Genomic DNA, 27676 nt, shown 5'->3' with positions numbered 1-27676 from the left:
ATGGCTGCAGCTCCCCCAAGTTACTGTTTTGTAGCCTTTCCCCCATGTTCTAAAGATGGGCTGGTGGTGTTTGGAAAGAACTCTGCACGGCCTAGGGATGAAGTACAGGAGGTGGTCTACTTTGCTGCTGCATCTCACGATCCAGGAAGCAAAGTTGAGGTAAGGGTGAATTGTTACATTCAAACTGTGAGAAATTACTGTTATTGGAAGAAGTGAATGCTGTCTTGTTTCCTTGTCAAATGGTGGAGTCCTAGTTCCCTTCACTTAAACCTCTCAAGTAGAAGAGACAAGATTTTTGAAAGTCCTGAAAGTGGAACTGAGAATGTAACTCTTTAATTAAGGAAAAATCCATGATCTGTGCTTTTTCCAGCAGACAGACTGAGCTGTTCACATCTTAGATGCCTGCAACCTGTAGCCTATCATAGAATCATAGAACAGTTTTGATTGGAAGAGACCTTCAAGATCATTGAGTCCAACCTTTGTTCTAGCTCTGTCATGTCCCTAAGTACAACATCTACCTGTCTCTTAAACACCTCCAGGGATGGTGACTCCACCACCTCCCTGGGCAGGCTGTTCCAATGCCTAACAACCCTTTCAGTAAAGAAATTCTTCCTAATATCCAGCCTGAACCTCCCCTGGTGCAGCTTAAGGCCATTTCCCCTTGTTCTATTGCTTCTTACTAGGGAGAAGAGACGGATCCCCGCCTCGCTACAACCTCCTTTCAGGTAGTTGTAGAGACCGATAAGGTCTCCCCTCAGCCTTCTCTTCTCCAGGCTAAACAGCCCCAGATCCCTCAGCTGTTCCTCATATGAGACATGCTCCAAATCCTTTACCAGCTTGGTAGCCCGTCTCTGCCTTTTCCTTTTAAGGGAAAAATATCCTGGCTAGAAGCGAATTTTCAAAGTTTGTCACTTGCCATATGAATTGTTCTCATTCATGGCTGTTGTTTGACAGCTGTAATGGGGCCAGACTACGCTAGGTGTGTTGCAAAACAGGTAGCCGGAAATCTCTGCCTCAGAGAACTGGTGCTCTTATAAGGGAATGTGAGGGGAGGAAAATGAGCATGAGGTTTGTAAGCCAAACATAACACTTGTATATACAGTTGGCTTTGATGACATGGTCTGCAGCTGAGGCACCTGCATCATGGTCAGTTTTCAGTGCTGTAGCTTCTCTCTGAATCCAGGCGGGATGTGGAATCCTGAAGCTGGATGCCAATGCCATAGATGCAGATTGAAAGGCTGGAAGTAATTTTAATTATAGTCTGTTACTGCAGCCTCATTTTAATGGCAGGTGAAATGAAAGGATAAGCAGATGTGGAAGGGTGAAGCAAGGGGACAAATGAAGCAAAAGAAGACAGGAAAGTGTGCAGTGAAGGTGGAATGAAAAGACTGAGGCAGCAGAAGGAAAGACAAGGATTGGTGGGAGTAGCCATTTTAGCAGAGGACACAGAGCCTGATCTGTACTGTCGGGAACTTTCAGAGTCCACAGGTCCATCCTCTGGCTGGCAACTGGGAAAGCAGGAGCTGTTAGGTTCCCTGCGTTCGGTTTCCTCCTGTCTCTGTGGCTGTGCAGAAGGCTGCGGACACTAGGTGTTCTGCACTGGGCTGGTGTCTCTCATCCCTGCAAGTCCTTTATGGATGTAATTGTTGCTTCTGCAGAAGAGATCCCAAGGCCAGTGCTGATTTTAGTTCTGTCTTTCAAGTGGGATGACTTCCAAATTCCAGAGGATTTGGTGCTGTTCTTTCTAACAGTTAAATGTTCTCTTGATTCCTGTTGCTACCAACATCTAGTACAACTCATGCATTATTAGATGGTTTAATATTGGATATAAAGAAATCCCCTCCCCTTGTCCAAAAAGCACTAACTACTGTTACTTGCAGTGCTGTATTGGTAGCACTGTTGTAGACCTGTGCTAGTATACAGAATGCAAGTGTGACAATAACACAAGAAGAAAACTTCAGAGCAGTTTTTTTAAAGCTTTTCTTCATTGAACTGGGAAAAAAAAAGTGCTGTTATCGTGCAAAAACAACTTCTAGAAGCTGCTCTGGAGTGCTCATATCCTTAAAGGAGAATACTTTGTAAGAACTTTTAATATTAAGAGTACTTGATTCTTTTGGTCTCTTTGCCCCATATCTTTCTCTTTGATGAGATTGTCATAATTTGATGAAGGGTATAATTAAGCCATATATAATATATTATGATCCCTCTCCCACCCCATGATTAACCAGTTTAATGCCTTTTATAGAATTTAGTCATAAACTGGACTCTTGCCAGTCCTTTTGGAAGCAGGGAGCACAGTCCCTTTGCCTGGCACACCACAATTTGTAGATTTATTCTGCTAACCAATATCTACAAGCCTTCCCCTTAAATGTTGATTTTTTTTTTTTTTTTTTTTTAAAACAAAGGTGAAGTTTGTCGCAGTGTGGTGAAGATGCGCTTTTAGATAAGGGATTAGAGTGGACTAATACTTCAAAAAAATAAATGTAGAGGCATAAGACCTAATTATGTGGGTACTTTGGCCTCTGCTAGTCTGCATAATTCTTCATTAGGTAGCCTGAGATTTTGCAAGTACAGTGGCGTATAGAAACATACAGGTTTCAGGTGCTTACTGAAATTCTTCATGTTTCCTCTCAACACAGAATAAAATCATCTTCAGTTGCTCTGGGAGTATCACTGTATCTTCATCGCACTTGGCACTAAGTATTGTTAATATATATGTTGTTTTTTTTTTCTTACTCATGGATATTTTGAGTAGAGTAAGCTGGTTAAAACAAGATACATACTTAAATTGTTTTATTGGGTCTAAAGGCTGTCTGGTAGCTTTGCATAGTCCTTTAACTGCTCTTCTTTGGACAGACCTAAGCATAGATTAAGTTGTTAGTTTTTCTTTTAAGATTTTTTTTTTCGCACCTTCAGAGAGAGAGAGTTTGTTCAGTCAAACGAGTATAGCAAATATCAATGTTGTAGAGTAATTCTTCTTAGAAATAACCCCTTTTTTAATTTAAAACTGGCCACTTCAAAAGTCTTTAAAAAAGTATCATGATAATCCCCTTTGCTGTAGGAGTTGTGAAAGATTGACCGACTCAATAAAAGCTCTATAATCCAAGTTTTAGGCTGCTCAATTTGCTTCTGGATTTTGCTGTTTTATGAATTTAGGGATGCTAGTGAATAAGCGGATTGCAATTTCAAACATGCTAACTCTGTGATAGCAGAACAGAAGTAAGGTCTTCAGTTTTAGCTAATTAGCTGGAATGTATGTCTTTCTCTTATTGCAGGGATGAGTCTAAGACTACTCTTGTCTAACAACAAATGCGTACTCACCTATAGGCAGAGCTTGTACAAAGCCTGTAAATTCCTTGTGTACTGTTAGTACCCTTCAGTAACTTCAGTAAAAATTAAGAAAAGCTTTAAGGAAGTGCTTGAATTCAGCTGCTTCATGTTTAAGTAGCAGGCATGCAACAGTATACCTTTTAAGCAAGCTTACTGAGTTGTCAGAGGTAATTAGCCAATAGAGGGGAGTGGAGAGGAATGTCAAAGCTTCTAGATGCAGCCTTTGACATATTCAGAATTATTACTTTGTTCTTTAAAACCCGTGAAAAGTGCCAACAGTTCAATTATTGTTGGGTGGTTTGTTTTTTTTTTTGCTACAGCTTTCCTTTCCTTGCTTTCTATAAACTGACTAAACAGGTCTGAAAAAAGTTAAATGTATGATATTTTGCAAATGGAAAAACGTGGTTGACCAATTTCGTGCTATGGTTTTTCTAAGTCAATAAATCTCTGTGCCTCTGACTAAATTTTTCTTCTGATTCTTCCTAGTGTGTTTTGTGTGTGTGTGTGGGGGGGGGTTCCCTAAAGGAACAGCTTCTTTCTCTGTTCCATATTGTACATTTGCATTGATTTCTTATGTTAGATACACGATCCTTTACCTTCACTGGACAATGATGATGGACTTGCTTTCATTATATTCTGTTCTTTGCAGGTAATCTAACTCAATGTGTATCAAATTTTGATTACTTCTCTGTGAGCTTCTGTTAAGAGGCGGTTTTCAGCACACTGACAACATGGGTTGTTTTGTAAGGCTCTATCAGGAAGTCTGTGATAATGTACCACATAACCAAAAATGGCAGGGTAGTTCAGCTGGATTATTGCTCTAAAGGCAGCAGGCAGGCTATGCTATATAGCTGTCACTAGTTTGTGGCAGGGCCTTAAACAAGGGAATTCAGTGAAAACTGGAAGTCATTTTAAGCTTGATCTTTGTGGCTCAGTCTACCAGACAAGTAACCCTGCAGCTAACTCATCAATATGATTCCTTCCCTCCATGTCAGCAGGTTCCCAAGACCCTGAACAATGGGGCTTTTCATAAAGGTCTGTTCTCTTTGTGTGTTTGTGAGACAACTTTCTTGAAAGTTTGTTCTTGTCTTGCATTGTAATTTTGCAGTGGCAGATGCTGATAAGCACTCTTCCCTTGTTGTAGTGGTCAGTCCAGTAAACTTGTGTGTGCAGGTGAAATATTGCTCCCTTGAGCATAATAGGGTTCTCTTTTGAATTCCTCTACTGAAAGTGTGTTCTTTTATCCCCAGATGTGGATTTTAGGAATTTTTCGTGTGTTAGTGAGAAATTCACGTTGTATGAGTTTTAAGATGTAAGCCCCTCTGTCTTATTTTTAAGGTAGATCTTACTGACTAGATTTCTCTTGTTCTGTAGTAACCTGCTGATTGCTGTGGTTTTCTTTCTCCTGAAGAAATCTTGGGTGGATGGCTTTTACTTAGCTGAATTTTCCAGGTGTGTGTGGGTTTGTTTTTTTTTTTCTTTTAGATCAGCCTCTGTTTCTTCTAATTTGACCTTTTATCCATGATTTGAAAATAGTTATGATTGATTGCCTCAGTGTAGAGCTGTAAAAGCTCTTTTAGCTTAATAGCATGCAACTTCTTATGGAGTAGTGGAAGGGGGAAAATAGAAAGGACGGTCTACAACAAAGTCTATCAAATTGTGGAATATGCAAAATTCTTCTAATGTGTTGGTATTAAACACTCTTCTGATCTTAAACCCAGCCCTTTATGGGGTAGGAGGAATTTTGTGTTCTCAAACTTCATGGGACAGTTATGCATTAGTTGGGTTTTGTTTTCTCTTTTTTTAATCGTTTTTACCTCCCCTTCCTCTGAGTTTTCAGAGGAGCAGTAAGACTTTTTGCTGTGCATTGGCGTGAGCACTGCAGACATAAAACTCACGTGAGGCTAACTGAAGGGTCTCTGGTGTTGCAAGATAGATATAAAGCTTGGAAGGTAGACTTTGACTGTATTGAAGTTGGCCTTGTGTACCTGGAGGTATCTTAATTCTGGCATTTGTAATGTAATCATTGGGCATCATGCCAGTGATGCAGTTTAGTTCTGGTATGCTTTGATTCCCTCTTACACCAGCTCTTTGGGTTATCTGCGTTATATCTGGGGGTAGGATGTTCAGAATCTGGAAACAGAAGCCAAGTAGCAGCTGAATCTACTGAGAATTTGCTCTTTGGGAAGCCCCCAGATTAGGTCGACAGTGCCACCTTTAGAGTCATGTTACTGCAGCTGTGAACTTTAACCTGGGCACCCCCCCCCCACGATACCTCCATGGGTAAGTGCTGACTGGAAGGAAGCCTTGATGAAACACAGCAGTGCTTGTGCCCATGATGGAACTTTTCACTTAGTCTGTGTAGATAAAAAAAGATTGCAGTCTAAAGGCTTGCGCTTCAGAAATAGTTTAGGAAACTGCTTTTCCTTGTCTCTCAGCTGAGACCCGACAACTGCCTGTGTAAGCGGCCTATCTCATGACCCATGCATGCAGTCAGATGTCTTACCTCAAGCCACCATGTTTAAGGTAACCTTTAGACTTCACACAGAGACAGAGGCAGACAGCACTAATAAAAGAGAGAAAGTGGTTGCTGCCTTCAGCAGTCTATTGCTTGGCTAATGTGAGCTTTTTCTCTGTTCTGCTCCGTTGCAGGCCACTGGCCTTTAAACTAATGTGTTTGACTTTGCTGTGAACACAGTGCACGAGCCAGCAGCAGTTCAGCGGTAGAAGCCATAATCTCTTGGATATTTCTGCCCTCTCAAAGCCTCTGTTTTCACTGTAGGAGTGCTGCTTCTTTGCTCCCTTCTGCCGCTGGTGCAGAACTGGTTAGCTTGAACTATTTTTTCTTCTTAATCTCTTTTTATTTTTTTTTTTTGAGGAGGCACAGTGCTGTAATTGTGTGGTGCAAAAAATTGCGAACTATCTTATCTCGAACGACACTGTTTACTTGTGGCAAAACAGATGTGTGAGCAGGTATTTCAAAGTGGCCAAGCAAAGAAATCAGTCCTACGATACCTGACAGTTCCAAGGATATCTCTGTGATGTGCTTTTTGTGGCTTCTTTGAAACCTGTTTCTTACCATTTAAAAAAATTACATTAATAAGCTTCATCCATATTTCAGTTTTACTTTTACTCATCACCCAGGACACTGCTAGATTTGTAACTTAAAAAACAAGAGGTGAATTCCTCACTGCCAAATCAACTCTGACATATAGCGTCTCCAGAGAGTGTTCTCAGCTTTGAGTGCTTTGCTGCAGTTTGTGGTATTTTACTTGTTTAAAGATTTTTATATTTCATTTTGTTGAGCGCGTTTCCATACTGTGACTCACATGGCTGCAGCTCCTTGGTGGCTTAATAGAGTAGGTTAGAGTTAGGTCAGAGGGTATGTAGTTCTGCTTTTTAACAGGGGAACTGTTCTTAGCTTTGGCTTCCCCAATTCTTTTCTAGAAATAAATCTGTCATCCTTAGTCTTCAAGATAAATCCTATGGCTAGAGATCAGAGGCATACAGATTCAAATTTTACAACTATTAGTTGCAATGATTAGAAACAGCTAGGAACAATACACAAATACAGAAACTTAGGTAAAGTGTACTAGGGCCTTCGTGAAGAGGGAAGAACTGTTCTTAATATGAAGCAGTAAGAGCACTCTGCTGTGGCAGAAATTTTGTTCTGTATTTGTACACTTAGTAAATGTTGCTGTTGTTTATATCTGGCTACAACATGAGGATGCAAGTACTAGTATAGCATGTGTTTTTGAAAGCTAGCTACCTGAGAATTCATCCTGCTGCTGGAGAGACTTTTGTTCACCATTCTGGTTTGAGTACGTGACCACTAGAACTAAGGCTGACTACTTGAGATGTACCCAGGCTCAATTTATCCTGGTGTATGGCTGTCCCCTCCACTGCAGCACAACAGTTTTGCTGCTAGTAGATGTCATGGCTGTGCTTAATGGGTGTTAAGTCGTCCAGGTGTCTTCCACTGTATACTTAGTGCGGCTTTAGTGCACAAGCAAGCAGTGGTAACACATCAGTTAGTCACATCTTTTGTACTGCGTGCTACTGCTTGCGTATTTGTCTTTTTGGAGAACGGCTCTTCCCACTCCTTTGAGCTCTATCGCATTTGTTCCTGTAAAAAAGCAGCAAAAGAATTTGCTGTAAAACACATTCATTCTGTCAGGCACATCCATGGGAGGTGGTCTGAGGGGCTTTCGTGAACAGCCGTGTTCTACCTTTCCAGTCCACCACTTCACCATGATGGGAGGGCTCAGGTAGCCCATGCCACCTGGGGAATCCCCTCTCTGGACACTTCCAGCCAGGCTGTCAGTCTTGATGTCTTCGTGGATACGGAGGCGTCAGGCTGTGAGGGCTGCCTCATAACATTTTTTGTGATTGCTTTTTGGGAAGGGGTTAAAGGTAGCCATGGTGCAACTTTGTGAATTGCTGCAATAGCACAGATATTTTGCCTATTTTCAAATACGTGCTGTGGTGTGGCAGTGCTTGAAGTAAGCAAGCAAAGAGTTAATGCCAAGTTAGCCAAGTTAGAGCCTGGATCTGATGAGGGGGTGGTGTGGGGGCATCTCTCCTGTAATCTAGAATCTTGTGGCTCTTATTCAAAGATCATTTCTTTCTAAAGCATTCCCTGACTGTGGCCTTTGTTATCCAGGGCTGAAGCCTATGTGATTTCATTGATATTTCATAATGACCTGACTGACAGTGCTAGGAATCGGGCTTCTACAGCTTCAGTACAGTAGAAGCTGCACAATAGTTTCTTTTCATTAATGAAAGAAATCTCTTGTGCTTATTTCTGTCGCGTCTGTTTTTGGAATACCTCCAACATATCTGCATGCCCTAGCTAGGGTGGGAGGTACATTTGTGCCTTGCACTATACTTAGAACTGTCTTGATAAGATTCTTTTCTTGATACTGTGAAATAAAAGAAATATCATTAATTTCCAGCCTGCTCAATTCTCTTTAAAGTTGTTGTCTGCATCTCTTGTATGTGAAGTTTCTGTTCTTTACTTTTATGTTTCCTGATGGCAATTTACTGTCACAGGGCATGATGCCAGTTATGCTGGTTTCGGGGCTGGAGTTCTAGCAAATCAATGGAGCCTGACACCACTCACTCACAGCCTTTGCCACCAAATGTGTCGGTATTCTTCTGTTTTTAGCATTCATACTCAAAGAAAAATGCTAGTGTTAGGGAATGCCGAGGCTGGATGCCTCAGGAATTTTAAAAACAGGGTTGGTAGCAATCAGAATCACAGCAGTACCTTATGTCTGTTTTATTTGTCATTGCCTAGTTTGGCACCGATCTTGGTAGAACAGGCTGCTATGCTGTTGTACTGGAGAGATTTGCCAGATCGGTGGGGTGCAGGAGAGGGGACAGGGAGGTTGTGATTTGTGCTCGCTTTTGAAATGTTGTCATCATCTGAGCTCCTGTTTCTAGAGATCTAGTGACCAGTGAGGGTTTTTTTTTTGGGTGGATGATGTTGTCTTTCCCCTGCTATTTCCTTCTATGTCTGAGCTGTTATAAGCACACGTTCTGGTTTCTGTGGAGTAGTCAGTCATGATCTGCTGTGCTGCAAATCCAGTGACTGGCTTTAGTTGACCTACCGTTACGATTGATGTATCTTGGCCACAGGTGGATAGCACAGTTCCTCTGTTTCCTGCTTGAAGGTATTCTTTTATCTGGAAGAGAGTTTCTGGTGTTGTATTAAGGGAGGGTGGTGGAGTTATGAAGAGTGAGAGGTTTACATTCAGAATTAATAATCTGTTGTCACATCTGGACCCTAGTTTTTTGAGACGCTTAATACGTCATTCCTGTGGAGTGCCCACTTTTCTGCTTGCTGGAGTAAATAATTCTAGTGGGGAGGTAAAATATCATCAAGGCTTTTTCATCATCAATAACCATGGCAAAGGATTATTGAACAAGAATCAAGTCAATGGTAGTTTTACAAGGCCTATCAGCTACTATCGGGTTGGAATGGTTTTCTGTTATTTAGGTCTTCTAAGGCAATTTATATAAATAAGACTTGAACATTGTTTATGTACATGAGTTATTGTATGGAAGCTGCAAATAATGTGAAAATATGGTCCATGTTCGCTTATCTGGGTTGGGGAACATAAAGAAGCAGTATAGAAGGTGACAGCTGTATTCTGAGGTGCGTAGAGAGGCCTCTGGATGTTTTCTGATCTCTGATTACATAGTTACAAATCAAAAGTAATTTTTTTCCAGAATGCTCTGTATCCTTCAAGCAGGAGCAAACAATTTCCTCTTTCCCTTTTTTCAGCTGCTACCATTGACAGTAAAATCTTTGTAATGAATAGCAGCTTTGGAAATGCTTGGTTTTGGAAGGAGGCTTCAAGTAATGAGCATTTGGTTGTAAGGATAGCCCAGAGTATGTTTTGCAGAGAAAAGGCATTCAGCAATTTTTTTAGCCTAACTTTCACTTTTCAGAGTGTTATCATTTTTTCTTCTAGAAAATCAAAGCGTCAGTGTAAGCAAGCTTGTATAATAGGGCTATTCAGCCAGAGAATCCTATGCAAGTGGGGGTTTATAGAGTACTGAAGTCTCCTCCGCGCTGCGGCTAGGTTTCTGCTGCGGACTTGAGAAGGTTAGTGTCCTGGATGGCTCTGCAGGATGGCTCCAGCTAGCTGACCACTTACGAGATGTAGGGAGCCAAGACTTGTGCTGTGCAGCCTGCGCACCTGGTGTGTGCCTGGCTGCAGACCTGTCTTCTGATAGCTGCCCCGGTTATGCCTTCACATGTAATGTGGGCAGATGCTTGACTCAACCCCTTTCCTTGCTGCTGCAGCTCCTTCTTTGCATATCCAGGAAATACAGTTATTCTCTGTTCGCTCACACACACGCATTAAGTGCTTATCCAAACAGCGCTGAACTGAAGCTCTGAAACAAACTTGCACAGAATGTCAAAAATGGGATTTGCTTGCTGATAGCTCACGTGGAGAAGGGGGAGTCTTGATAAGAAATGTCTGCTCTGGTGTGGCTTGGTTGGAAAATGAAACAAAGGGCAAACTGTATGAAGTTTTTCACTAATGGGATCTTAGCTCCTGGCCAGTGCCGGATGTTGTTGCACCTCAATAGATGAGAGGAATCTACCTCTACAAAATCATAGTGTATTACTATATAAGCAATATTGTCAAATATTAGGGATTTTCTCCAGCATATACAGCAGGTAAGTCCTTGCTGGGGTCTTATTGCCTAAGCCAAAAATCAAAATTAAGCATGCAGCAGAAAGGAAAAAGGAAGCATGTCCTTACTCTATTCCTTAGAATGCAAGAGTTCCCTGCCTCTCTTTTTTTTTTAATTTTTTTTTTCAGTCGTGTGTCCTCCGTGAGAAGTCATCCTCTTGTTTCACCTATAATTGGCCTGGTTTTATAGAAGGATGACAGTTTGACCGGTTCGCACACGATTCCTGATGAAGGTGGCAAGTCCTTGTGTCCTTCTTGCATGGTCAGAGCGGAGGGCTTTAAAAATGCCATTTCTGATCAAAGATAGTCTGTTATGTGTTTTAATTGCATGCTAGACTAACTATCTCTGTAAAAATCATTGCTCAAGACTGGAGGCTGAAGGTGATCATGCTGTGTAATCCTTAGAGGGGGAAAGACAGGTTAGGAAAAAAAAAAAGCTTCTCGCTGCTAATAAGCTTGGACTGATTCCTTTGGCTTTAGGTTTTAGTGTAGACTCAGCATTTATTTTCAGGGCAAACAACTTTCAGTCCACGAGTCCATTCTGCTTATCCTGCTCACTTGGATATGTCTGACCAGATATTCTTCCAGAAAAATGTTGCAGATTACATCCAGCAAGGAAGATGTTATGACAGGAATGCTAGACACTAAGAACTGTCTCATAAATACCACAGACAGCTTCAGTTTCATAAAAAGAGAATTCTGTAGAGTTTGGTTCTTGAAGAACTTAGTGTGACCTCAGCAGTAAAATGTCAAGCCCATTCCTTTGACTTGTACAAGCCAATGATCTGATGATAGATCAATCTCTCTTCCATGCTGTCTGGGAAAACATTGCTTGTTTTTAAGTCCTAGAGCAAGGGGCAAGTAAATATATTTGAAAGATAACACATAACTTTTTTCTTCCTTGCAGTTTCAATGACTTCTCTGCAGCCTTCCTCTGTATTTTTGACTTGTCAGAATATATCCACAGACCTCTGATTACAGTGGACCATTTGAAATAGCAGAAACATCAGTTTTAAGCAAAAGTAATGCCTGTATTTTATTTCCTGTGACTGTTTATCAAAGCATTCCACTGAATCTTTTCAAGTGTTGATTTTTTTTTTTTTTTTTTTTCTCCACTACCAGCAGTCTCAGTCCTGGGGGCAGCTGCAGAGGAGGCAGCAAGGGAGAGGGGGAAACTTTCTAATGTACTTTGTCCAGTTGCCATTGCTACACTATGTACTTGATAAAGTACTGGAGATTGTGCTTAGATGAGATGGTAGAGTGGTTTGATGTTGTTGCTATGTACAATCGTCAACTGCGTTTCTCTAATGTAACAGCACAGTCTGTCTACTGTTGCTTTCCACTGATTCTAGCATGTGGGTTCTGCTTGATTCTTTGAACCCTGCAGCTATTGAGAGGTATATTTTCCCAGACTTCTTCAATATAAGGATGTGAAAGTTCAAACATGACAGTTAAATGTTATTTAAAAAAATTCCCTGCTCATATGCAGGACATGGACATTTTTTTAAATGACCTGTCCTCTCTGTACATTGAAGTCTTGTGTTGCTTCAGTCACAGCATTAGATAAAGTGCTTGCAATTGTTTTGCTTTTAAACTCTCCTGCTCTCTCTGCAGTGCACGTATATTGAGATTGAGCAAGTGCCAAAGACTCATGCTGTTGTGCTGAGCAGGCCCTCCTGGCTTTGGGGGGCAGAAATGGGAGCTAACGAGCATGGAGTCTGTGTAGCTAATGAAGCCATCGTGACCAGAGAACCAGCTTCCGAATCTGAAGCCCTGCTTGGAATGGATCTTGTCAGGTGGGTGGCTTGCTGAGCAGTGACCAGCGTTTCAAACACCAAAGGTATAGTTGATGATACCAGGTAACAGCTTTGTGGTGTTAGCATGAGGAGATCTTAAAACAATATAGGCAGGACACCTGTCTAGTCAGAGCTCCAGACACAGCAGAGTTAACACTTAAAACACTTGGAATCTCAATTTGGGTACCATGTACCAGCTTAAAGTGGGTTCACTAAACCTAGTGTGTCTACCTACCCTAAAGTCTAACAGTGTCTATTCTGACAGGATGTGAGAAAGGATTGCATTGGTAGTAAGGACCTGCTAACTAATTTGTAACATCAGATTACTGGTGTACCCTTCATTCTCCCCCACTTTACAACAGCCTACTCTGACCTAAAAATCTTATCCTGGGCTTATAGCCAACTGTAGGCATAAATAAACTACTATGCCTCACTTCAGCCCATGCATTCCAATGCAAACCGTTGCCCTTATTTAAATGCTGGCAAACAAACTCCTGTAAGCCTGTTCATTGAAGGCTGTCTGCTGAAAAGGCTTGTGCTGCACTATCAGTCTTAACCTGCATGCTGATCTTGTAGTGCAGAGAACTTAGAGGAGAGTTGGGTAGGGAAAGAAAGATGAAAATGAAAGAAGAGGATAAAACGGTGCAAACTTATTACAAAGAGAAAGGGAGCAAATGGGCTCGATTTACTTCAAGATGGAACAGGACAACAACTGCTTATTTAAGTGAATCAATGTTAGACCCAGTGGTCCTGCTGGAATTTGCCCTACGGTACTTAATGAGCAGGCTGAACCAATTTCAGGCAAATTCTCATTTTTATTGAGAACAAGTGGAAGATTGGGGAGGTTCTGGATGACTGGAAAAGGTTGAATGTCGTAGCTATACTTAATAGAGTTAAGAAGAGTTGTGGTTAGAGACCAGCTTAACCTCAGTTCCTGAAGGGGAAAAAAACCACTTAAATATCAAGGAGTTGATAAATGTGCAATAATAACTGTTAGTCAAGAAAAACCCTGTCAAACCATTCTACTTTGCTCCTGTAATGAATTAACAAATTTTATGGATAGAGGATAGGAAATAGATACCTTGACTTTTAAGAGGGCATTAAAACCTTAGAAAGTATTCTCGTAAGCAAGCGGGGAAGCATGAGTTAGAAGAAATTGTTGTTAGGTGTATAGCTGCCTGAAACTGTAATTGTAAATGTTCTCTAACAATGTCTCTGCAGAAATACAGTATCTGATTCCAGCTACCATAAATCAAAAGGAATATGAGCCATTTGGAGAGGATGCAGTGGAAATGGGAAATATGATCAGAGAACTATAGAATCTGACCAATGAGGAAATCATGAGGGAATTTGAGTTATGTTTCTCTTTGGTATTTCCTCTAAACTTTGTATTACTGAAAGTATCTCTGGAGAAGCTGTACCTAGGAGGACTAGTGAGGCTAGCTGCATCAAGGGAGACTGAATAGACTCGAGCTCTTTTAAGAAAATGTGGGACAAGCTTTTGTCAAGAAAAGGGGTGTGTTAGGTGACTTTCCAAGCTCCACCTTTATTTTTTTTTCCCCTCCTACTACCATCCTTTTGAAACTTTAACAAACCATTGGCTTAGATGCAGAGTTCTGCTTATTTTGGTTGCAGTTACTGCAGTATCAAAATACTTTTTAACATAAAATCAAAAATATGTCATCCAGCAGCTCTAGATTTACCCACGCTAGCAGATGAGATACCAAAATAAGGAGAAACTGGTCATAAACTACAAGTGATCATCACCTGTAGGTATTACCCTCCCTCTCTTTCTTCCTTATCTGCAGGGCGAATTTTCCGTAGCTCGAACATAGAGTACTTCAGGCAAGGAGAACTAGAGATGTGTTGCAGAATACCATCTGACTCTTGTTCCAGCCAAAGTGATTCTTTCTCTTAATGTGAAGACTTGGCCAGTTGCATTAAGCTTATCTGGTTTGGATCACCTCATAGAACAGAGAGCTGTAAAATACAAAATCAATCTCATAGGCTGCAATGAAGCAGCTGGCACCAGCTCTGCCTCTTTACCCATCTGCAGAACAGACTAATTTTGTCATTCAGGATTTATTGGAATAAACTGAGGCATTTTAAGCCTAATAAAGAAATGCACATCTCTGCTGGCCAAATTTTTCTCACACATGTGTATGTGTTGGCCTTCTGCATTTGTGTCAGATCTTAGCTGAAGGATGAAGACTGACACTCTGTGGGTGCATGTATGACTAGCTGCCCGCAAAAGAAACTGAAAGCTTTATACTCTGAAACATGTTCTTCAGAGCAGGCATAAGAGTTGTCAGCCCAGGAATGTCATCCAGGTAGTAGAATCAAATTCTGCTTGAATGCTTAGGCTACCCTAAGGGATTGCTTCTACATTCTCTTAAAGTGATTATTCTTTTTCCGTAGGGGAGACTTCCACTCTCTTTGAACTCACCTGGAATTCTCACTTTTCAGTTAGGATTTAAAATCCAGCCAACGTGGGCAAAGGCTGTAGGTGGGTGTTGCGAGAGCACATGGCGTTAAACAGGCCAGAGGCATCTTTCAGCAGCGTGGTATAATTGAGAAGTCAAGATATTTTCCTGTTGAAATAGGAAATTGAAAATTCATCCTGCAACCTCATAGACAAAGCATTTTTTTCAATAAAGATCGTGGTGGACATCAGTAAAGATGTATTTCAGGAAGTTTTTAGCTTGTTTAGTAACTGGCTGCTGGCTTATTGACTGAAAACAGTGTGTTGCCTAGTATGCTGCTGTATCTGAGGATTAAGACAGATATCTACAGATCTGTAGCTTGACAGTGTACCGCAGCATGTCAGAACATATGAATGATTGTTAAGAAATGAATAAAGTTTGTGTGATTGAGTTGAGGGGTAGAACTCCTCCTACTCCACACAGGCTTGTCCCCATCCCCGTTTGTCTAAATGGAGAACATGAGCCTAGTCACAACAGACAGAAACATGGAGAGAAAACAGCTTCCAGCACAAATCGCTAAGAAACACTGCTTTTCTGTTCTAGGGATTTATTCAAAAGCTGGTCTTTGAAAGCTGCACCAGTATTGCTGCATTAGTTAGCTTATCAGGATTTTCTTCAGATATTCTTCCTAGTGTAGCTGCAGTTTTGGTGATTTTTTTTTTGGAGGCACAGTCATCTCTATAAAAGCGCCTGTTTACTCAGGGAAGTACGTTCCTATGAAGAGATGGTGTACTGTTTTGCTTATGCTGGTACAGTGTGAACAGGACAACATATTATCATACAAAAGGTATATATGAAGAAACCTGTAAAACACGCCCTTATTTTTGCATTGTTGTCCTAATTTTTATTCCCTGTGTGTGTTTGTATTATTTATTCGTTCTCTTCATCGCTGGTATAGTCATTTTTTCAGGGCCACACAGAGATGCCAATCTTGGCAGGGAGTCAAGAATGCTCTTTAAAATGGTATTAATTTGTTTACCAGTTTCTTTCCTTAGAGACATCAAAACTGAATAAAGTAGAGTGTCATCATCATGTACGTTAGTTACTTCATTTGGAAAGTTTGCATCTGTAACTGAATGTGAAGTTGAAAAGCTTAAGATAATGTTGTTTTGACAAGGTTATAATATGCTGTGATAGCGTATCAGAGGTACTGATTGTACTGTGGATTGTAAATTTTCTTAATGAATAATTCAGGCTCTCATCTGGGGGTGAAATTACTTAAAACTTTTCTTCCCACTTGCCTTGAAGAGTACTCTGGAATGTGTTAGTGGGAGGGTTATGCTGCAGTTACTGGGAGCACTGATGCTGAGATAACTGGCAAGATCTGCAGTTTGGTGGAGAAGAGCTGTGTGGTTGTTGTGTAGAGTGGGTTTTTTTGTTTTCTTTGGTTTTTGCTGTCCCTTGTGACTGGCAGACAGCACCCAAACAAAAGCAGAGCCTAGGCCTTTGTTAAATGGAAGTAAATGTAGCATTGGAGCCATTTGCAGAAAAATGATCTAAAAGATATTTCTTCAGCCTGAATCTCTGCTGTAGTGTTGATAGAGGAAGCTAGACTATAACCACCTCAGAAGGAGAATTTCAGGGGGACATTATTAAAAGTTTTAGTGTGATGCTACGTCTCTTGGCAGGTTTTGATCTAGTCATAACCTGATGCTTTTGGTCATAAATTGGAGAGAAGAGAGCAGATTATCACTGAGTCTAGTGACTATATCGTCACCAAGGTACTTGTCGGCCCATTAATGTATCTGTGGCAGTGAGAGCTCTTGGGGAATAAATAAGACATGCTTTTGTGCTGGCTTTTACGTGATGTCTGTGGTATGTGCTAAGACTGGCATCTGTATTGCTCTGAAAAAGCAAGTGCACCAGTGATGAAAAGCATGAAGGAATAAGATCAGTGCATAGGGACTGAAGACAATACAAACCAGTTTCAGCTGATAAGAGAAACAAGAGGGAAAGACTATAAATCCAAAGTAAGAAGATGATGGGGGAGAAATTGTTACTGTCGGTTAGGACCTAAAATTCTAGTTGGCTCTCCTTTGTTGCTAAGTGATAAACAAATGCTGCTGAGAGAGACGAAAGCACTGCTTTCAATAATTCAATCTAAACCAAGGCTAAAGGTGGCCACCTATTTAACAAAGCAGGCCCAGTGCAGAGGTCAGGTCAAAAGGTATTTAGATCAACAACTTTGTGTTCCAGTTACCAGGACCTGATTTGTGTGCTGTAGTGTTTGGGAAAGAAACAGAGGAGTGTTCTGTTGTCGTGTGATTCCCAGGTAAATGGAAAGGGCTGGCATAGTGCTTAAATTTAAAAAGGTGAATTTCTTGGAACTATCCATCAGTGAAAATGATTTTGTCCGTAGAGCTGTTGGAGAGAGATAAACATGGAGGAAAATAATTAAGGTGACATAACCAACAGAGAGATATTTTGGACTGGTCCAGGTAACCCTCCCAAAGGAGGGAGGAGGCATGGATATGCTGTTGTTTGAAAGAGTGCATTTCCTCATTGCCAGTAATCGCATTTTGGAACCAGTGGAATTGTTTGCAAGTCTGATTTGGACTCTTCTGGTTACTGGTTTTGCTATTGGCTTGGTTAGGGCTGCAAATTATCTCATGGGATTATCATCTCATTTATTCAAGGCAGGATACAGTCATTTCCTATAGCTTTGTAAAACCTATTCTCATGCCTCAGTTTACTTTTCCCTAAAATACCCTTGCTTTGCTCAAACTTGTTTTTAAAATCACGTTCTTTTAGACATGGTTACTCTTAGTTCAGACAAAAGCCATATCTTGTGTTTAATTGTTCAGCTTTTTTTGGGGAAGCCTCTGTAGGAGCACTGAAGTGTGACCATGCACAAATGCCTCTGCTTGCAGCATGCGATATGTATCAAAGCTTCCATGGCCAATTAAATATTGGAGCATTGGGAAAGAGAGGTTGTAGAGAGATTGTAATACTGAATACTTCTTCCGTTTTTTGATCTCTGGTAATACTAATTTGCAGTTTCCCACTCTTCTGTACAGAAAAGTAAACTTGCATACAGCTGATATTTTAAAAAGACCTTTGCAAATTGTCCAAATTTATTCTACCTGTGGGGGGGATAAATAGAGCAGTGCATGTTTACAGGCAGTTGAGGCCATTGGTTGGTAATTTGATGGGTTTTTTTAACTAAAAAGCAGCTATGATAGGCTTGAGAATAAAGAACCAGTGTAGAAAATAAAGACTTGAAACAAATAATATCTCATCCTGTTATTCTAGTAACTCATTAAAGCAAGAATTCTTACGCTAGGCATATCTGACACTTCAGTATTTTAATACAAGAACAGTGCTGATGTTTAAAATGAATAACTTATGGAGACCTCACTGTTGCATGTCTGTCTGAATCTCTGTTTTACCCTTTTCTTACAGACTTGGCCTTGAAAGAGGTTCAACAGCTAAAGAAGCATTGGATGTAATAGTTGCTCTGTTGGAAGAGCATGGGCAAGGTGGAAATTATTATGAAGATGGGAGTTCATGCCATACTTTCCAAAGTGCATTTTTGATTGTGGACAGAAATGAAGCCTGGATACTGGAGACTTCTGGAAAGTACTGGGCAGCAGAAAAAATCACAGGTCAGTTTATTACTCACAGCAAACCTCTCTTATTGTAAGTAGCTGTAAAGAATTGTCTCTGAAGAATTGGTCTTAAAGTCACTGAGTTTAAATAAGTGACTAATTTATGCAAGTGTTTGATTAAATCATCGATTTTAACCTTCTATATTTGTACTACTTGTATTTTATTAAATGTTGATTTGCATTGGCTGATGTCACTTAGCATTTCCTGTGAAGCTGGAGACTTGTTACGTGGATACATAACTATGTAATAATCATCATGCTTAAATTTTTATCTTTGGTAAGTGTTGTATTTTTCCAGGTTGATTTACTGTTTGGAATGTGTCGAGTGTCTTTTTGATGGAGTTAATGCCCAAATTGTTACTTAGAAATATAAAATATCAAGAGGGAAGGATACGCATTGATGCTTTGAGAAAAGGGCTTGTGTTAGGTGATAAATGGAATGGGCTGCTGCTGGTTGCTGTACTGCAATAGATACAGTCCCCTCATATCCCCATTTCTTATCTGATACTGCAAAACAGTATTTTTCTGCTCTTTAAACTTGTAGGTGGTTTCTTTTTCTGTATGTGTGAAGCCAGAGCTGCCAAACTAACTTCCAGATTTCACTGGCTTGGTGGCTGAACTTACTTAAAACTTTCCCAGCAAATATGTGCTGACTTAATATAATACGATTGTCTAAGGTGTATATTTAATTTATTCTCTGTTGTTGTTTTTAGTTTTGAAGGGATTTTTATTTTCATAAGAGTAGAGCTTTTAAAAAATTACTCACATTTGAATGAATTAAATTCAGATAATTTAAGAGGATTTTTATAATCCATGCTTTAAGCTATGGTAGATCTGTTCAATTATCTCTTCATTTGCCCTTCACTGAAAGGTAGGAGGTAGCAGATACAGGGAGGAGGGAGGTTTGACTTCGTTGAAAATACCAAAGCAAAGAAAGAACACTAGCCTGTGTAAAGTGGTGTGATGGCCTGTTGTCAGTTCGTGCCATCCAATATGAACCAGCTTACCTTAGCAGGGATGATGTTTTCCCAAGCAGTGCTTGCCTTTTAAGGATACCGACAAGATGGAGGAAGTCTTCTGGCACAAATAGATGCCAAACATAGAGGAGAGTAGACTGAGAATGCTGTCCTGATAAAATCCAAATTCTGGAAAGCAGCTGGCTCCTGAGGTTCCTAGGATTACGCAGTGACAGCCTGCGTTCTGTTGACCTACCTGACTGATATTTGAAGAACAGTGTTTTTTACTAAGCTTTTTTAGCTGTGTCAGCAATACATAACCTTCACGTCCTTCTTCCCAGCAAATAAACTGTTGCCTTCATCTGCTGCTTGCAGCTTTTTGAAATGATACTGCAGCTCTGTTCTGATCTTTACCAGCTCATTTCTCGTCAGGAGGTCCCTGTGAGCCGCAGATAGAGTAGTTTCCATCTCCTGCAGCCTGCTGAGGCTGCCAGGAGGAAAGGCTGCTGGCTGTGCAAGAACTCCGTATTTCATACTTTGTTCAGGGGGTTCTTTTTTTGCAACCATAAATGTGCCTCTTAAGCTTTCAAATGAATGCACAAATGCTGCTAAAACAGGGAAAATATGTCATTCACCAGTGTGAAGGCATTTTTTTCCCTGACTCTGTTCTCAGAGTTGTTCTAATATTACTGCTGCAGTTCTGTAAAGCCTATAGTGAATGTTTATCAAGGAACTCTTTGACAGTAATTCAGGGATAAACACTTTAAAATCCTTCCTATTACTGTTCTTCAATCTGAGTGGAAAAATTTATTTGCATGATAAATTTTCATATTTTGAGGGGGATCAAAACTATGAAATACTATTTTACACGAGTTACTAAATGTAATATTTAAAGAGCTCTTATGGAGTGGCTTGCCTGGTTTGATACAAACACAAATATTCTTATCACTCAAGTCAGGAAAATTCCCTGAAAGGTATGCTCTTTGAAAATGTGAATCAGAACAAACTGTCAGTGACCTAGTATGTCAGAACTGAGTGACGGTGACTTTTTTGCAGACTGATGCACATAACTTCCTACTGTAAGTTGTTACTCATTTTAATTGTACACGTGAGGCGTTACAGAAGCAAGGTTACTTTCGTGGAAGGCAGTATTAATAACTTTCACAAATATGGCTTTGGTTTCTGTTTAAGAAAAAGTTTGTGACAAATTCCAGAACCTGGTTTTATTTAAGTTTATGGATTTACTTTATCAGCTCTTTCCCTGGGTTCCAACGCATTTGCTTTATTCTCTCTGAGGAGTATCTGCAGCAGCCACTGTTAGTCATGCTGTAGATACATGGATATAAGCACTGCAGTATTTTTGAGAAAAGAAAATTAAAAGACCCTTTAATATTCTTTGAAGATTACTTACACTTTCTTTCTACTTCATACCACTTTAAAATTCAAGAGTAAAAATGAAGCTTAATTTAAGCCTATCTTGCTGCTTATAGTAAAATTGTTTTTCAACTAGGAAGCTTAAAGCAACTGGTAAGCTTTTAAAAACATTTTCCAAATTAAATTTCCAGTTTTGAGGGTCAAAAAGGGATCATTAAACTAAATGCAGCTTTGCTGAAATATATTTTGAAATCAAGTCAGACCTCAGGCCTCGTTGTGGCAGTGGAACATGCCATTGGAGGAAAGATTAGGCAGGTGCCTTTAGCATTTGGAGACCATTGTTACTTCATGGTCAGAATGTGTGAGGTACGGACTGTGAAAGTGGTGTTCTGACTAAACAGTGCTACTAATCACAAGGCAGTGTAAATACCTACGTAGGGCCCAGAGAATTGAGCCCTGCAACCTGCAGTGACTGATAACTCCGCGTATGTGTGGTTACACAGTCATGCCAAATGCACATCCTAACCGATGGTTTAGTTTGTTTCCTAATTGAAATTACATTGTCCTTCCAGCTTCTCCCAGAAAAACTGTAGTAATGCTCTCTGTTAATATGTGCCTCTTTCTGCAGAGGGGGTGAAATGCATTTGCAATCAGCTTTCATTAACTACAAAAATCGATGCTGAGCATCCTGAACTAAGGAATTACGTGAGAAGTCAAGGCTGGTGGAACGGAGACTCAGACTTCAATTTTTCTGAAGTGCTCTCTCTTGCTGATGACCATTTAGCCTGCTGTTCTGGCAGAGAGAGCCTAGAAAAGCACAGTGGTAAGTATTGAACCATCTTCCTGTGTGTGCGGCAGGATTTTTAGTCACTACTGCCTCCTTTCAGGCATTCTGTCCAGAACCACATGTGACTGAGGAGAATACCTCTAACTCTACATACAAACCATGTGGAAAGGAAGACCAGAACTCAAGACTGGCCCTAAACTTGCCACAATTTAGCATGAAGCCCTTAATGTCTCCCTCAAGTTTAAGTTTTTAAAAGAGGATTACAATTATAGAATAACTTTCTTCACTGTTCTTCTGACGGGCATGATGTGCCACTTCATTTGTGCTTTGGTGTAATTATAGTGGCCCTACCTAATACCAAAGTTGTAGTATGAAAAGAAAAAATGGTCTCGTGTGAAAGTTAGAGCTCAATGGATGCTACGTTTTGGGACGCTTGCTTTGGCTTTTGGGGAAGGAATTAAGATCATAGTTTAAGGAAGAGCAATGCTAGTCCGTTGCAAACTGAAGTCCCTTTTTCATTGTTGAGCAGAACAATGTTACCAGAACAGACAATGCGCCAGTTCCCTTCAGTCAAAGGAAGGGTTTATTTCCAGACCAAAATTTATTAATGAGTTTACTGCAGGTTTAAGTTCACTGCAGCTGGCCAAAATACCTCTGAAATGACCAGCCTGCAGCAGTGCATGGCTGAGATACACGTGCTCTTCTCACGTGTGAAAAATGGTACCAATTATCTTTTTATAAAAAGCCCATTACTACAGATGTGAATTTAGTAGATTGTTAGCATTTTCACATGTTGGCAAATGTCAACAAGAGTGTAGAGATGAAATATTTATTGCAACGCAGAGTTCCTGTTAAGTCTATAGAATTACATGGAGCGTGGTGTGTGTTTGAGGCAGATACAGTAACTCTGAAAGACCGTAGGTGAAAGGTCTTAATAAACCTGGGTTACAGCACTAAAAAGTGGGAAGGCCCCTACGGACAGATGGCTATGGCTGCACATCTTGCTGGCTGCTGGGTTGTTCCACGTCTCCTGGTGTATTGAGGCACCCGTGCATGCAAGGGTGAGTCAGTGCAGGGTTTGAGACATTGCTGGGGAGGAAGCCCTGCCTGCCAAAGGGGCAATGCAAGAAAACATGGAGGTGCAGGGGGGAGAGAGCTGTGATAAGACACGGGCAGGAAATAGAACGAGAACAGGGGATTCTTGTAGGTAGTGGCTTGGAAAAAGATCTCAGTGTCTAGGTCTGCTGCTATAACACCCTGTGAAGGCAAGATTATATTTAAAAAATTTTGATGGAGAGCTAATGGGAATAGATGAGAAGTGAGAAGTCAGGGCGTTCCCATTCTGCCCAGGCTTGGGTAGAGGTAGCTTCTTAGAGGAAAATGGATGTTTTATGTAAGTAGTCTGTTCGTAGTGATTGCTAAAGCAATCTTGCAGACATAATGGCCTTCTTCCTGAAAAATACCTTTTTAATGACATTTCTCCCTACCTAGCAATTGTAATGCCTAGTTAATGCTTCTTGTGGTTCTCTTTTACTAGCTAGGCAAGTTCATTCTGGGTTTACATTGTTTAAATAGAATCTATTAAGTTTCTGTGGGATTTGTGACATGCCCCTGTCGAGTGTCACTGGTCATATTAGGCCAAAGGCCATTCAGGCTAAAATCCTTACTTGGGGTCCAAGCCATTGAACACTCAAGAATTTCCCCCCCCACCCCCGACTTCATATAGGTGACGTTTCTGCACAAGCTATGATTGATGTCCTGCGTGACAAGGACAGCGGTGTCTGCGTGGACTCTGAATCTTTCCTTACTACAGCTAGCATAGTGTCTGTTCTGCCTCAGGACCCTAGTTCTCCCTGTGTTCATTACTTCACTGGCACACCAGATCCTTCCAGGTAAGCCACAGCATTGGGGTTCCCTGGGTGCAGATGATGGGTTGAAAGATATGGAACAAAGCCTGGTACCCGAATTGGAACACGCTTCAAGCGCCTGTTCTAACCAGACGTGCAGTCAGTAGTTGTTGGTGGACAATCTGACAGTGCTGTGTTACTGAACTGCATCTTGCTGCAGTTCTAAATGGACACCACTGGGCTGAAAAGGCCAGATCTGGAACTTGGCCTAAATTCAGTGCTGCTACGGTAAATGCAGTTAAGGGAGGACCTGGGAACGACTACTCCAGCATAGTTGCTTTCTAGTGGGTTCTTGTTGAGATGATAAGGTTTTGGACCATTTTAATCACTTCTCCTGAACAGGTGGGTGCAAAACTGAAAGAAACAAAGTGTCTAACTAGCCAAGAGGGATTCCCTCTAGGAAATCTTGTAAGACATCAGAACGTTAAGAGAGCAAAACATGTCCCAGGTATTCTAAGTGTGTTTTTTATTGGAGGGACAATTTCCAGTTGATTTAAATGATGTCTTCTCTAGTTGAAAGCAGCAGAGGAGACAAGGGAACTCATGGACCAGATCATCAAAGAACTAATGAATTATCTTGTATTTTAAACAGAATCCACCTGGGATTCACAGAAATTAAACTAAACCTCTTGCAGTTATTCAGGAGATCTGCCACTTGCATTGAGGTAAAGAGGTTATGGGGAGAAGAAAATGTTGCCCTTGAGCAGCTGGCAGCCTTTTGTCTAAGAAGAGGGCTAGTCAGCATTAGATTCTACCAAGGGCTGCAGAAGTCATCCATGCCAAAGGGACTTTCCACCCACCTGACTTTCAGGGTTAAGTATGAAGTTTGAGCTTGCTTATTAGAACTGTTCTTTGACTTGATTCAAATCCTTTGAGATAAAATGGAGCAAGGCTTCAAACTGTTTTGGTGGGGTTTCTGTCCTTTTTAAAGGTGGAGAGTCTAGCTGTAAAAACCCTTATTTAGAAGCCTTTCTTGCTTTATTTTACTCTCTGATGCATTAAAAAAGCATTACTTTAAGTGCAGCTAGTGAGTCACAGAAACTCTTCTTACTCAGCAAGGCTTCGTGACAGTGATGGAAAAGGTAGTAGCAGTGAACCTGCTGACTGTATGCAGGCAGTGGTTGTTAATCATGTTCTGCAGGAGTCTTGCACTTCTGGCAGCTTCTTTGCTGCAGGATGCATGGTGCTGTTTTGTTGGGTATCTAAAGGGAAGGCAGGCGGTTTCTCCATGCGCTTGCCAATACCTGCTCTCAGATTCTGAGGAATTAAGATCCTGGATTACTGGGGCTTTGCGCTCTCTCTCTCTGGAGTTTAGATCCAAACTCAAGTGTTGAAGTTGTTTGAGAAGTGTCACAATATTGGTAGCTATGTCTTTTTCCCTCCCTTGACATGAAATTCTGAAGTGCTGCTGGTTATATGCCAAATGCTCTGATATATTGAGCAAGGTATGCAATCTTCCCTGCTCCACACAAGTGTGTGTTTGTGATTTTATTGGAAATTAATTCCAGAGGGAGAAGGAGAGATGGCACTATGAACAGAGGAGAACTGATGTGAGGCTGAATGCTGAGATTTGATTAAAAAAAACTTGAAGAGGAAAATACAGCGCTGCTTTTCTAAAGAAGTGGCAGAACTGGCATGAAGGAGACCAAAGCAGCCTATAGGTAGAAAGGGGTAATAAAGTTCTACAGTAACTGGCAAACCCCATTCTTTTAAAGCACATAGGTCTTCTTGCGTGTGACCAGTACCGGCTCTCTAGCCTAGTCCATGTCTAGTGTGGATGGATTACCTATGTTGTTCTGTATCTCTTGTTTTAAAATAGCCTGGTGAACATTTCAATAACATGTATAAAATCTCTCTTATTACTGCAAGCAGTAATTCTCATTTCTTTCAGGTCCATATTTAAACCCTTTATTTTTGTTGATGATGTAAAATTAGTACCAAAAGTACAGTCTCCTTCCTTTGGCAATGATGATCCTGCTAAAAAGATACCTCGATTCCAGGAGAAACCCGATCGCAGGCATGAATTGTACAAGGCACATGAATGGGCCCGATCTCTTCTTGAGAGTGATCAGGTAAGAGCTGCGGGACCTGGAACTAAAGAAGTAAATGTAGATTCCTAACCCCGTAATTTAATCAGTCACTCACTGAAAAGCATTCTATGAATATTCTCAGAATCCTTGCAAGTTTAGCTTGCATAATGACGCCCTCTGAAGGACAAACTATTCTGCATAGTTTTTTTGGATACCCTGAGGGTGTTGCTCTGCTCTATTACTTTTACAAAGTGACAAGTCAGACTGACGAGCTGATGAGCTTGTTCAGTCCCCGTAGCGCATACAGTCTTTTTAAGGTGTTATTGAACACTGCATGCTAGTGCAACGTGGTACCAGAATTATATGATAGGATGATGGCATGAATATTGAAACTTAAATTATGTGGTGGATTAAGAACTACATAGTTTGAGGTTTTTTTCTTGAAGGAGTAATTTACATGTGACAGTTTTGCAAGTCTCCATGTAACGCATTACTGTTGATTTGTAAGAATTAACTGAAAGTGCCATGCGAGAAGAAAGGTCACTTTCCAATGCCGTGCAACAGGTACCTGAGGGCTGGGCGCCTTCCAGTGTAAAAACCAGAAGTGCTGAAGATCTCTTACAGGAATAAATTTCGGAATAAAGGCGGGAAGGGGATTATTCTATACAGCTTTTCCAACTGATTGAGATACAGCTTTTGTTGTTGTAGTGCAAGTAGTTCAATAACTGTTCTTTGACATTTGCAGTTACAACTACAGCAATAAGCTGGGTAACTGGCTATAGGGAAGTCAAACAGAGGGAGGGATCACCAGGGCATGCCAGTCATGCTGGTTATTGGTATTTCGGGCAATTTGTGGAAGACCCACATCATCACAGAGGACTTGCTTTTCTGCAGTTTTGCTCTGTGCATATTCGTGTAGGTCAGTGTCTTGCTAAGATCATAACAGCATTCAGACCTCTCCATTAGTCATTCAGGAAACCATGGTAACCCTTGTTAGTACAAACTTTGTTTTAACACAGTTTTGGCTAGATGTGGTTTTTAATCCCTTGGAATTGTTTAATTTAAAATCTGTGGCCTCAGTGGTAACATCGAGTCAAGGTGCAGCTGGCTCCCACAGTGTTATGCAAGTTGCTGATTTAGAGAAGACCTAGAAAGAGGCATGGTAACATCTTGTGAACTCTTCCCTATTAAAAGTCCCACAGTGTGACACCAAAATTTGTGTTAGGAAAGGAAATGTAGCTTTTAGTCAGGTTTCATGCTATAAAAACTGCCCACCTGAGAGCCTAAACCTTAGCTTAGGTGCTCTACTCTTTCTGCACAAAATGCTGGTGTAAATCCTGGAAAGTCCAGAACTCATTCTAAATGTCTTTTTTCTGGAATTCAATTTTGAAAGCTACAAGCAAAAGAACCAGCACTTCTCCATTTTTAAAAAAAAAAAAAAAAAAAAGTAGACTTTAATCTGGATAAAACAAAATGACACCTTCTTCAGGACTGCATTTCCTGCACAGAAACATGGAAGAGCAGTAGGTCAGAATGGCACACAAAGCCTTCACTGGGATCTGGAGTCTTAATGCTGTTACATTACACATCATTTCAGATCTAATCATCGTCTTGCAGGCGATGATCTGAGGGATACACGTGTACATACCATGATCTGTACAATCCCTGGGGCTTCTAGTCTTCTCGTTTAGTTCTGTTTGCGGGTGTACAGGCTTAAGTTGCTTTACTTCTTTACCATGTGTAAATGGTAAATAAATAAATACCGTAGCCTTATACTATTTTCCTCTATCCATCTTCCTTCTCTGCTTTAAACCTAGCAAATCCTTCTTAGTTATTTTTCTTAATGCATAAAGTGTCCAGCACTGTTCCTTTTAGCCTTCGACCATCCAAAAAACTAGTAACAGACAGAGTTTGTACTTCAGAAGGCTTTCTCATTTTCAAAAATACTTGAAAAGATCTCCCTAACAGAGAACAGTAAAATGCTTTAGCGAGCCTATTTGCTGGTTAATTGAATTTGGTTGTTTTGTGCCTTTAGGATAAAGGCCAGAAACTGATGAGGATTATGTTAGAGCTTGAAAAACAAGGCTTAGAAGCAATGGAAGATATCCTTACTCGTACAGAGGTTCTGGATCCTGCCGAAGTAGTGGATCTTTTCTATGACTGTGTTGACACAGAACTAAAGTTCTTCAAATAA

The 27676-nt window shown here is 40.7% G+C and overlaps 1 protein-coding gene across 1 annotated transcript; it reads left to right on the top strand.

Moving 5' to 3' along the window:
• On the top strand, positions 1–27676 carry SCRN1 (secernin 1). Its single transcript, XM_009960611.2, has 7 exons — positions 1–159; positions 12156–12337; positions 18223–18425; positions 21387–21581; positions 23272–23437; positions 25344–25524; positions 27518–27676. The coding sequence occupies exons 1-7, from the start codon at positions 1–3 to the stop codon at positions 27674–27676; spliced, it is 1245 nt and encodes a 414-aa protein (XP_009958913.1).

Source organism: Leptosomus discolor, chromosome 7 (genome assembly GCF_034619465.1).
Source record: "Leptosomus discolor isolate bLepDis1 chromosome 7, bLepDis1.hap2, whole genome shotgun sequence".
NCBI classification, from domain to species: Eukaryota; Metazoa; Chordata; class Aves; order Leptosomiformes; family Leptosomidae; genus Leptosomus; species Leptosomus discolor.
This window is presented reverse-complemented; position numbering and strand designations above follow the sequence as displayed.